Source organism: Thunnus maccoyii, chromosome 2, assembly GCF_910596095.1.
Source record: "Thunnus maccoyii chromosome 2, fThuMac1.1, whole genome shotgun sequence".
NCBI classification, from domain to species: Eukaryota; Metazoa; Chordata; class Actinopteri; order Scombriformes; family Scombridae; genus Thunnus; species Thunnus maccoyii.
In genome coordinates, this window is record NC_056534.1 from 15,750,282 (window position 1) to 15,761,662 (window position 11,381).

General features: G+C 37.7%; 2 protein-coding genes across 3 annotated transcripts; both read left to right on the forward strand.

Annotated features, from left to right (window-relative positions):
- Positions 1 to 986: 986 nt before the first annotated feature.
- Positions 987 to 5,914, forward strand: pla2g12a (phospholipase A2, group XIIA). The gene is made up of 4 exons (XM_042393690.1): positions 987 to 1,434; positions 1,699 to 1,775; positions 3,024 to 3,189; positions 4,999 to 5,914. Exons 1-4 carry the CDS (start codon positions 1,170 to 1,172, stop codon positions 5,115 to 5,117), a joined length of 627 nt encoding a protein of 208 aa, XP_042249624.1. The 5' UTR covers positions 987 to 1,169; the 3' UTR covers positions 5,118 to 5,914.
- A 418-nt stretch (positions 5,915 to 6,332) lies between these two features.
- LOC121911775 (caspase-6-like) lies at positions 6,333 to 11,241 on the forward strand. 2 transcript variants are annotated; one of them, XM_042433608.1, is made up of 8 exons: positions 6,333 to 6,421; positions 6,666 to 6,707; positions 7,820 to 7,862; positions 7,963 to 8,115; positions 8,279 to 8,355; positions 8,560 to 8,735; positions 8,825 to 8,978; positions 9,097 to 11,241. In XM_042433608.1, exons 1-8 carry the CDS (start codon positions 6,391 to 6,393, stop codon positions 9,330 to 9,332), a joined length of 912 nt encoding a protein of 303 aa, XP_042289542.1. In that variant the 5' UTR covers positions 6,333 to 6,390; the 3' UTR covers positions 9,333 to 11,241. The 2 variants fall into 2 exon arrangements, with proteins under 2 accessions (XP_042289542.1, XP_042289552.1); XM_042433618.1 differs by having other exon boundaries at positions 7,823 to 7,862.
- Positions 11,242 to 11,381: the final 140 nt, after the last annotated feature.

Here is an 11,381-nt window from a genome sequence, read left to right on the forward strand (position 1 = left end):
ACTAATCAACCATTGGTGGAAGAAGTACTCAGATCCTCTACTAAAGTAAAAGCAGAATCACCACAGTATATACTCCAGTACATGTACACGTCCTGCATTCAAAACCTTAGTTTAAGTAAAAGTACAAAAGTATTATCAGCTAGACTAAATGTACTAAAAATATAAAAACTAAAAGCACTTAAGGCACATTATGTAGAATGGCTCCTTTCAAAATGTTATGTTTATATTATTGCTTTATAATTACTGGTGTCTTAACGTGTAAGCATTTGAATGTTGCAGCAGGTCTGGGTGGAAGTATTATAACAACTGTATATTTTGCCACTTAGTTTAATCCATAACAAATCATGTTTATAAAATGATCATATGTTTTTTAATGTAAGATCTTTATCTGTAGATTAAAAATAGTAACTACAGCTGTTGAATCAGACACAGGGAGAGATACTATGAAACTTTTTTATAATCATTCAAATGAATGGAAATGTCTAGCTGCAGTTTTTGTTCTGAAGGAGATTGATTCATTTTGACTTCATCTGCATGCATATAATCTGACTGAGAATAGAAAGATTTAACAAATATATTTTGGTACTGTTGATGGTCTGGGGAGCCTGGAAATGTGACCAAGTATGTAGGTGACCTGTGGAACGATGACCTTCAATAAAACCCAAATCTTCATAGCTGTAAAAATACATTGAAGCTGTGTGTGTGTGTTGTTTTTTTTTTACAGTGCTGACATCAAAATTTCCAACATGTATTCTCAATTATTCTGTTAAAGATACTATATCTTGAATTTGACCTCAGAAATAATTTGGGGGGAACAAATTTTTGAAGAATATAAATTTTAATTTAATTTCTCTCTAAATGACAGAAAAACAACAAGAATGTACACAATTAAATGATATGACCACACTACTGAAAACACAATTCAATATTTACGTTTTAGCGTTGCAACGTGTGACATCATCTTCATTGGTTTATCAGGAGTCACGTGACTGCGACAAACCCGGAAACGAAATCCTTCAACTGCGACGGGAGCTCTCTTAATACATTCATGGGTAAGTAAGCAGCCAGTACCTTCTCGGTCGTCTTAACAGTGTAATGAAAACAAGACGTGACTCTTGAAATGCCATCAAGACGACGTTTATGCAAATAATTCAGCCTCAGTTATACAAATGCGCCAGGAGACGCTGGAGTCTGGCTCCGTCGTCAGGTGGACTATGCACTGTAGCAGCCACATCTGTGTTTTCCTCCTGGCTTTGTACACCTGTGGATGTCTCCCACATGTGTCTGCTTACAAACAAGAACCAGAGACTCCAGACTGGAGGTTGACTCTGAAAACTATTCGTAACGGAATACACAAAATCGACACGTATCTTAATGCAGCGCTGGACTTGTTTGGGGGCGATGACGGGCTGTGTCATTATAAGTGTAGTGATGGTGAGTTTTCTTTCTTCTTCCTCCTCTTTAAACACCTTTCTCTGACACACCTAAACATCATCTTATTATTCACACTTGTCCTTTCCCCTGCTACACCAAGTCCAAATGAAATGTGTAGTTTATGTAACAGTTGGGAGAAAGAAGATACGCATTATCTCCCCTGGAGTAGCACAGTAAGCTATTAAAACGTCTGTACTGTTGTGGTTAGAGATAACTGACGGTGGCAGAACAGTAAACATCCTCACCTTTGCTCCTCTTTCACAGGTTACAAGCCGGTGCCTCGTCCCGGGTACAAGCAGCCGCCACCCAATGGGTGTGGCTCCCCACTGTTTGGATTTCAGGTAGTCTGACAGAGCTCCAGAGGTTGGAGGTTGTGTATATGGTACACAAAGTGGGTCACCATGTACACATCATGCCAAACTAAGCCGCTCCTGTACAGTGTATAATATCCTCATATTTTAACGTGACAGTTTGTATTGTTTTTATTACTGCAAATTACAATATGTGTTCACAATACACACTATACGTCATGTTAGAGTATAGAGCTAAACCAATGCATCTGCTGATATTATTGGTAGATATTAGGTTCAGATATATCTGTATCAGCATACAGTACTGTGCAGAAATTTTAGGCACTAAAAGTAAAGTGAAAATGCTTTCTAAACTAATGCCATTAATATTTTTTTATTTATCAATTAATTTTATACAAAGTTCAGTAAGCAGAAGAAACCTAAATAAAATCAGTATTTGGTGTGACCACGGTTTCTCTTTAAAGCAGCAGCACTTCTCCTCAGTACACCTGCATACAAGTTTTTCAAGGTACTTGGCAGGTAGGTTGTTATAAGCATCTTATCTCAGTTCTCGTCATGTAATCCCAGACTGACTCCATGATGTTGAGACTGGGGCTCTGTGGGGGCCATACTATCTGTTACAGGACTCCTTCTTCTTCTTGTCACTGAAAAGGGTTCTGTATGATTCTGGCTGTGTGTTTAGGGTTGTATCAAAACATCATTAGTGCCTAAAACTTTTGTACAGTACTGTATATTTCAACAGTCAGAGCCAAAAGTATACTTTAGGTATTTAGAAACAGTGTACTTTTTCAACTGTAAAATTTCACTCACAGCATCTCTTGGTCACAGTTCTTCAAAAAGTAAATTGAAGGAATTCTTAGTAAAAATGTTTGGTTATGTTTGATACATTAAGAAATGAATATTGGATATTTTTTAAACTCTCAAATATCAATTTTATTATAAACAAATATCCAGTATCAGTTAGGATCTAGTAAAAATATTAACAAATAAACAAATGAATACCATTTAAATTTCTAATATATTCATACATTTGAGCGATGTGAGGTAGAAGAAAGAGTTGTTTTGTTTATAGTAGAAGTTAAAAAAGAAACCTACCGGGACTAAAACACTCACAGCTTACACTATCTTCTGTCATGTCTGAAATGTACATTTTACAACTAACTTATCTCTGAACCTTAATAAAATATTTTGCATTTGGAGAGATGAATGTCTCGCACCTGCAGTATCATTCTAGTGTCAGTCTAAACAGTCAAAGAGTAAACGAGCCGTTGTCTCCAGTTTGACATAGGCATCCCGTCCATGACCAAATGCTGTAACCAACATGACCGCTGCTATGACACTTGTGGACGTGAGAAGCACGACTGTGATGAGGAGTTCCAGGACTGTCTCGAGACCATCTGCAGGAATGTGCAAAAGACTCTGGGATTGGCCTACAGTGTCCAAGGTGAGAGACTGAGCTGCAGGGTTTAGGCTAGATGCAGAATGAGACGGAGGTTACATCCTGTGATCAAAATCATATTTATTCTAAGATTAATTTGGAATATTAAAAAAATTTAAAAAATGTTTAAATAATTTTTTTGTGTCCCCAGTATAATAGGTATTAGTATTAGTATTATAGTATTTTTCACAAAATACATTTGAACACATCATTGTAGCAAAAGCACAGGCGTAAATAATGAAATTAATCATGGCTGACATACATTTAGCTGCCTCAGTTTCAGGGTCCTGGTATTGTGCATGCGGTTCAACATTCACACTGTCATGACTTACTGGGGTTACGTTCACATTACATGCTGGCCCAAATCCACCAAATATTTTGCCTCCAAATTACTCAGATCAGATTTTTTCACAGAAGTGTGAACAAAAAAAATCGGATTTTTTTTCATATCAGATTTTCTTTTATGCATGCGACTCACATTTCTGTTAAATCTGTGCATGTGTGGCAGTTGAGGACCTCAAACACGTCACTTACAAACATGAACGTGAACCAAAACACAAAAAGAACAGGTCTGACTAAAAAATCTTGAGCATTAATGCCTGTAATGTGAACGTAGCCTGGGAAACGTCAATAAAACACCCTTAATGTTCTTAGCGACACCTGTGCTTTTCCTACTATGACAAGTTAAAATGTCTGCTGAGAAAAAAAGTCCACCAGCAGCTCATTTGCTTAAAATTATTTATATAGACAACCAGAAACATGACAGTACACTTTAGGTCTGTATTGAGTGTATTTCAGTGTGGCTCAGGGGTCAGAGTGGGTTAGTCATTAATGGCAGGGTTGGCAGTTTGATCCCTGACTTCTCCTGTCTGACATGTCGAAGTGTCCTTGAGCAAGATACTAATCCTCAGTTTTCCCTCGGGGGGTTATGCCAGTGCCTGCCCTTAGGGTGTATGTGTGTGTGTTTGTGTGTGTGGGTGAAATAGACGCATATTTTAAAGCACTTTGGATAATAGCATTATTTATATGCAGTAATTTACCAGTATCAGAACAAAATTTAATTGGGTACTTACAAATAATACGTAATACATTTACACTCATGTAAAGTAGTTTATAATCCTAATCTAATTAGCAAAATTTATGAACGACGCTATGTTTCAGTCATAGGCCTTTGTAAAAAAAAGAAATTAGACTTATATCTTCTAAAATGAAATAATACATTTTTGCCATGGGTCAAGGGCAATATGTGACGTTTCCTGTGTGTTCATGCAGGCAGCTGAATGAGTGTAAGAGCTGATATATCCAGCAGAGGGTGCAATAGACCTTTATTTTAAAAACTGCAAATCTGAATTTGTAGTCTGCGGTATCTTGATCAGATTGATAAATTATTTTAAATTACAGACTCAAAAAAAATCTTGTTCATAAAAGGGATTAGAAGATCTGTTTAAGTCTGATCATGATTAAGGTTTTGAAAACACTTAGATATTTGTATTTAAGTGCAAATTTGAAGTTTTAAGTGCATTATTAAACTTGCCTATTTATCCTGCTGTTGTTGTGGATATTGCTGTCTGAGTTTTTTTCTAATTTTACTCTTAAAAACAAAACTAGACACTTAAAATTAAATTCTATTCTATATTAAAGTCGATATCTGATCAAAACTGTACACTATGTATGTGATTGCACACAAAACATTTTAGATTCACTTTAAGTAAGATGATAAAAACAAGTTCTTGCAGGTACTTGTTTTTAAACCAACTCAGCTTTCCCTTGCCAGATGTTTTCTCATGTTTTTCCCTCTTCTTTCCATCTTTTCAGCATGTGAGTCAGCGGTGACTCTGCTCTTCGACGCTGTCATGCACTTGGGATGTAAGCCGTACCTGGACAGCCAGCGAGACTCCTGTGTGTGTCAGTATGAACTTAAGAGGGAACTGTGACACCCACCTCCACAGGAAGCGAAATTGTGGACTGCACTAATTTAAAAGCACAACTGACAAACGGACGCCAGCAATAAACTCCTTGGTTCAGTCTTGTAGATTTTCTCAGGAATAGAGCTTGTTTGACACTGATCTGTGCTGCTCATCTCGCATTTATTGACATTTTGAACTGTATCCATCTGTTAGACAAAGTGAATGTGTGAATTTGTTAATATTTTTTGATGTGTTTGTGGAGGAGAGGAAACAGGGTGTTCAGATTTTGCATACATGGACAGGATCCAGTCTGTGATGCTTTGATTTATGAGTGTAAATTCCTAATCATTTTCCTGAACGTTTCCTTGTGAAGAACTTTGTACTACAAGTCAGCTGAAAGAGAAAGCATGGCATTTCCAACACTACAATTACTAATACAAATAAAAATACGTTAGGCTGAAATGAAGTTTCCCTTCCAAGGAAGTTCCCCCGAGAATCAGAGAAACTCCACTAACTCATCACAACTAACAAAAGGACCTTTGCCTTTATTTTCCCTTAATTAGCAGCAAATTACAGTCTTTCCAGGAAATAATTGGGAAATTTTGAACAGTAAAGCCAAAAATTACTACCCTGTGTCTATATATGTGAAAAATCAATAAGCAAGTAAATACTGTCTGTTTCTACAGCACCTGATGCAGGTCTTGGTTTTGTAAATCCTTAATTTAAAAAAATGTATTGGTATACTCAAGTGATACAAATGTGATAAGAATGTGGAGAAAATCTGTATTGAAATGTCATTAAAAATAAACATGGATTTATTGGTACACCTGTGCGTTTGGTGTCGTCATCAGACATTTTTGGACAAACTGTATTTTTTGTGAGTGGTGCTAACACAGAAGCCCTCAGAGTGAGCTGTGACTGGACTTTAAGTTATCCCTCATCTAAAACATGAAACATATTTCTCTATTATGTGTTTTGAAGTTAACGGCACAAGAAAAGGCCTCTAAAACCGACGTCTAATGCGCCTTTTCTTCGGCTGTATTTTGCTTTTATTGCTCATGACTTAAATTATCAGAATACGTCGATGTTTTTACGTACCGCTGTTGCAATATGGCAAACACGGAAGTCCAGATTGTTGACTTTTGATTGTCAGACGGGATAGCCAATCGTGTGCTCCTGTTGTACGATTTAACCAATGACATTGAGGAGGGGGCGTAACTAGATCCTGACATATCTGTTGGTTTGACAAAGCAGATTCATTTTTCAGAGGTGTTGGTCGAAGTAAAGACAAGCTGTAGACATGTCTAACACGGCAGAAGACAGCTGTGCAGGTAACAAGTTTACATGTTTGTTTTAATTTAAAGCAGACTTGTAAGTCATGGTATTTTAAATGAAAAAAAGAGATGTTTACTATTGTTTACTATGGTCTGATTTGAAAGCTGTCACGCCTTTTCTTGAACTTTTCTGTCTCTTCAGTCAGTCACCGAGTTAGAATAAGATGTGAGGCAGCTTTGTAATGTTTTTAAAACTATTTTCAATGTCAGGACTCAAGTGCTCTTCCTTTTACCTTCACAGAAAGTGTTGCTAAACGCACCATGACAGCCACAGACAGGGCAGGTAAGTGCTTTACATTAAGTTGAATACTATTTTTTAAAGAAGCTTGTTTAATATTATAAACGTTGTTTATGAAAATGGGAGCAAAAATATGAGCTAACATCAGAGCAAAAGTGAAACAACGATGAAGCTGTAACGTTATGGTTTATGGCAGTGAAGTCAGTTCCTCAGACAGGGTCACATTAATCATCAACTCAAATGGCTTTGACTGTTACTATGTATCATGCAGACAGGATATATTTCCTCTCATCCTTTGTCATTTAGAAACTTATCAGCTTTGAACTGTATAACAGTGCTTTCAGGTTGAGTAAAAACTGAGGTATTCAGTTTATTAGATGCAACTAGTTAAAACAAATGCATTCTAATATAGCAACCCTGCAAGAAATCCTACCTACATGAAGATTATAATGTTCCATTTTTGTTTGAACTGTTTTTTTAAGATGTTGATTGAACTTTATGGTAAATTATTGAGAGGTGTCTCCATCATTTTATCCATCCAACGTAAAAGAATAGACTACATACAGCCTCCAAAATGACCATACAGTGAAATCAACACCTCTCTAAGACAGTTTCAACAGAAATTGCACCTTCCAACCTCCATAAAGTTGTTACAGGGCTGTTGTCAACTGAGTATATAAACAAAAAAAATCACCACAGGATATATTTGCACACTGATTAACCGTTTTAAAAAGTCAGATAAAACCTTCCAAGCCGACAAACCCTGACCTGCTATCGCGCTACCTTAGCGCACAGAGTCTAACCTACATATCTGTAGGGTGGGGCATGGATGTGTCACTTTTGGCCTCTGTTCTTTTAGCAACCTTTGCCATCTTTCTCCAGCTGTCAACCAGCTATTGAAGGCCACGAGGACTCTAAGCTTAGGGGACAATGGCTGCTTGACCTCTTACTAGCAGTGTTGGAGCCACTCATGCACCTGTAGTTGTACTGCTTAACAAAGAAGCAAAGGCCTGAAAAGCTCAATCCTTCTATGTCCTTTCGGCAGTGTTTGTGATCTTTAAAAAACCTGTGAAGTCACTTGCCAATTACTATCATTTAGTAATTATATTCTGCAGGTTGCATGGGTTATTCATGTACATGCATGTGTTTCTTTTCAGTAGAATGCAGTGAGAACCTAACAGAGACTGATGCCTTCATAGGGTAAGCTTTTGTGCTGTTTGTGTGGTTATCAGTTTGAAATTCTCGCTTCCTGCTAATATTCTCTTCTGTGTTTCTGTGCTCTTTTTTTTTCACCGTAAAGCAGCCATTTATCTTTGGATCCTGCAGAGGAGTACAAGATGAACAACAAACGTAGAGGTCTTGCTCTCATCTTTAATCAGGAGCGCTTCTTCTGGCGCCTGGGGATGAGCGACAGGCATGGGACCAATGCTGACCGCTACAACTTGGAGAAAAGGTATCACCTCCCATTCAGGTGCTTTAGGAGAAACACTTGATTTGGAATAAATGTACTCAGCTCAAGAACTTGTGCGATGACTGGTAACCTTTTCTAAGAATTTCCAGTGCTTCAATCCTCCTCTATTTACGTTTTATTACAACTCATTTCACCTCTCTTTTAGGCTGAGGGAGCTAAACTTTGACGTGAGGGTGTATGAAAACTACAAACAGGTGGAAGTCTGGGAGAAAATCAGTGAAGGTAAGCACATTCATGATCACCTACAACACTCAAATCACTAAATGTATGTTTAGGAAGCAGCACTACAGAATCGTTACTACAGTTTAAATTCTTGCATATTTTCTTTGTCCTGCATATGCAAAGATAACTGTGCCAGATCCAACAAATGATATGCTGTAGTATAGTCCAATCTGACTCATTCAACAATATCTGATATCCCACCAGCCGCAGAAGCCGACCATTCAGATGCGGACTGCTTTTTGCTCATCTTCCTGAGCCACGGTGAGAATGACCACGTTTTCACCTACGATGGCAAGATCAGCATCCCGGACATCACGTCTCTGTTCAAAGGAGACAAGTGCAAGAGCCTTGTAGGAAAACCGAAGATCTTTGTATTACAGGTATGTGCAAAAAATTCAAACCCTGTCAAATGCTTTACTTGGAAATCCATAGTTCTTAAAAATGTAGTTGTCGACATGTCCATCACAAGGCATGCCGTGGAGACAAGCATGATGACCCAGTGACAGCTGCTTTTGATGCTGTGGACAGTGAGTTGAAGACGAATGAGGTGGTGGTGGATGCCAGCGCCATCCACACCCTCCCCGCCGGAGCTGATTTCATCATGTGCTACTCTGTGGCTGAAGGTGAGCGGGCCGGGATGTTTAAACTATTTTATTCCAGATATTTTAATCTCTGTGATTGTCCTTTTTGCTACACACTCCACATCCATATTAACTGTCCTGTCCTGTGTCGTTTCTTAAGGCTACTATTCCCACCGGGAGACCCTCAATGGCTCCTGGTACATCCAGGATCTGTGTGAGCTGCTTCAAAAGTATGGGAATTCCCTTGAATTCACAGAATTGCTCACGCTGGTCAATAGGAAAGTGTCAATGAGGAGCGTTGGGAACTGTAAGGACCCGAGTGCAATTGGGAAGAAGCAAGTACCTTGCTTTGCTTCAATGCTGACCAAAAAACTATACTTCCGACAAAAAAAGTAACTGTTTCAGACCTCAGTCATTAAATGAGCTGGTTTTATATTAATACTTGGGAAACTGGTGCTGTTCAAGGGAGATTTTGAAAAAAAGTTTGTTGCTCATAAACAGAAATTTACATGTGCACTGAACAATCAGCTAATTGGCAGCCTTAATGTTTGCAGAAAGTCTGTGGTTATAAAATAACAGGGACAACCTGTATTCACATGCAGTTGTGGAAATGTGACTATTTCTGGCTTCAGGCAGTTTCTCTCTGAAACTTAATGTAATCCGAAACCCTGTTTTCATTTGTCATGGTAAGTTTCTTCTGGAGAAACCAGATTTCTTGGCCAAGCAATACCTTAATTATGTTTTATAGTCTTTTTTTTATTAACGGTTGGGCATTTTTGCATGACAGAGAATCAGGACAGTGAAAGTTGACTGGAATTAGTAAAAGGTATAGGGGAACTCTGATAACTATCCATCTGCATGTTAACATGTTGTCTTATCTGTTAGCTGCCTCAACCTGATTTCTCACAACCATTCTGTTTCATGTATGAATGTAAGCACAGAAGTTATAATGCAATTCAATACAACAGCCCAGCAATAATTCAAAGTTAGGCCAGTGTAGTGGAGGGTCAGTATCAGCTCATTACATCTATATGTATGAATTGACTGATATATGAAATATGGTACAAAGCATTTGTAGTATAGCAAGAACATTCAAAGATTTTCCAAAGACAAACAAAAGTCACCTCAGCAACATCATAAAAGTTACTGTACTTATTAAGTCAGCCATTACCCTTAAAGGGAAATGTGCAGCGGGGCCATTTCACACAGCAAATTCCATGTATTTAATGAGCGTTAAATATATAAACTATTGTTTAAGCCATCTACTGACTAAATTGATCATGAGAGGAAACGCAGGATCTGGGTGGTTTAGGACTCCAGTTAAACAGTTAAATAAACAGACCAATATTTACCATTTTTTAAAATTTCCTAAATAGCCAGAATTGGCCCCCAAAAATGAAATACTGTCTTTGTAAAGACAATAGTGTATAATGTTTGTTAATTGTGCCAGAGAGGTGTTGACTGTAATTTACGTTATTGGATTGGATTACATTATGTTGTGAGGTGTTCCTGTTATTTTGTTCAACCACTGATGATCAGTACACATTTTGCACTTTCATGCAATTGCTTTTAAACTGAAGAATTATCATGGACCACATTCTGTGTTTGCTACTTTTCATTACCTTTTGTCATTTTTAATCCAGTTAAAACTACAGTGGTACCACACAAATCACAAATGTTCTCTTGTTCTGTAGCTGATTTTCTTTTTCCTTAACAAGCCAAGAAGACAATAGAACTTGACATTTCCCGGTAGCCTTGTCAGGCCAGTCTGTCTTAAAGTCAGTTGTATGTTTATAAACCAGACAAATACTTTCCAATGTATTTTGCGAGGCAGGTGACATAACAGCATGATGACCAGGTAACGATTTTGTTTACATCAGGGTTTAATACACCAATGATCAGGCATCTCTCACAACAGATAATGTAGGCACCACACATGCTGTTTGTCTTCAGGCTCCATCAAAAAGGGAATTCATGTTTGTGCTGTTCTTTGTGATGTAGCAGTTTACAGTACTAAATTTAAAAATGCGTATTTGCACCCAAAACAGCAACAAACACCAGTATGGAAAGTACCTCAGGGAGGAGGGGTGTCCTTTTTTTTTTTAAACATGTACTGTGGACCTAAAACACTTGTAAACTGTGTCACATGATCCATGACTCAGGAAAAACAAAGCTACCAGCATACACTGATCCTGTATTTTTGTAGTCATACTGTTGTGTCTTTGTACAATAAAATCTTTGTGATATTTGAGTGCCTGTTTTGCTCTCTGTGGAGTGATTTTTAAAAATAAAAAAAATATTCTCTTTCTGGCAAACATATTTATGTGATGTTTTTACTTCAATTGTGCTTTGAAACTGGATACAAACCTCAATCATTCTCAGTCAGCTTAGGGTAAAGTCAAAACACCTTTTGATATTTCCATAATAAGACAAGCAGACGGGAGA

What these genes read in the sequence shown, in the direction of transcription:
- LOC121911775 (XM_042433608.1), top strand. Translation starts at nt 6,391, where the DNA reads ATGTCTAACACGGCAGAAGACAGCTGTGCAG. An exon ending in GAGACTGATGCCTTCATAGG is followed by an intron (nt 7,863 to 7,962) that starts GTAAGCTTTTGT and finishes TTCACCGTAAAG; the next exon opens with CAGCCATTTATCTTTGGATC. An exon ending in CGAAGATCTTTGTATTACAG is followed by an intron (nt 8,736 to 8,824) that starts GTATGTGCAAAA and finishes GTCCATCACAAG; the next exon opens with GCATGCCGTGGAGACAAGCA.
- pla2g12a (XM_042393690.1), top strand. Translation starts at nt 1,170, where the DNA reads ATGCGCCAGGAGACGCTGGAGTCTGGCTCCGTCGTCAGGTGGACTATG. An exon ending in CCCCACTGTTTGGATTTCAG is followed by an intron (nt 1,776 to 3,023) that starts GTAGTCTGACAG and finishes CGTTGTCTCCAG; the next exon opens with TTTGACATAGGCATCCCGTC. An exon ending in ATTGGCCTACAGTGTCCAAG is followed by an intron (nt 3,190 to 4,998) that starts GTGAGAGACTGA and finishes CCATCTTTTCAG; the next exon opens with CATGTGAGTCAGCGGTGACT.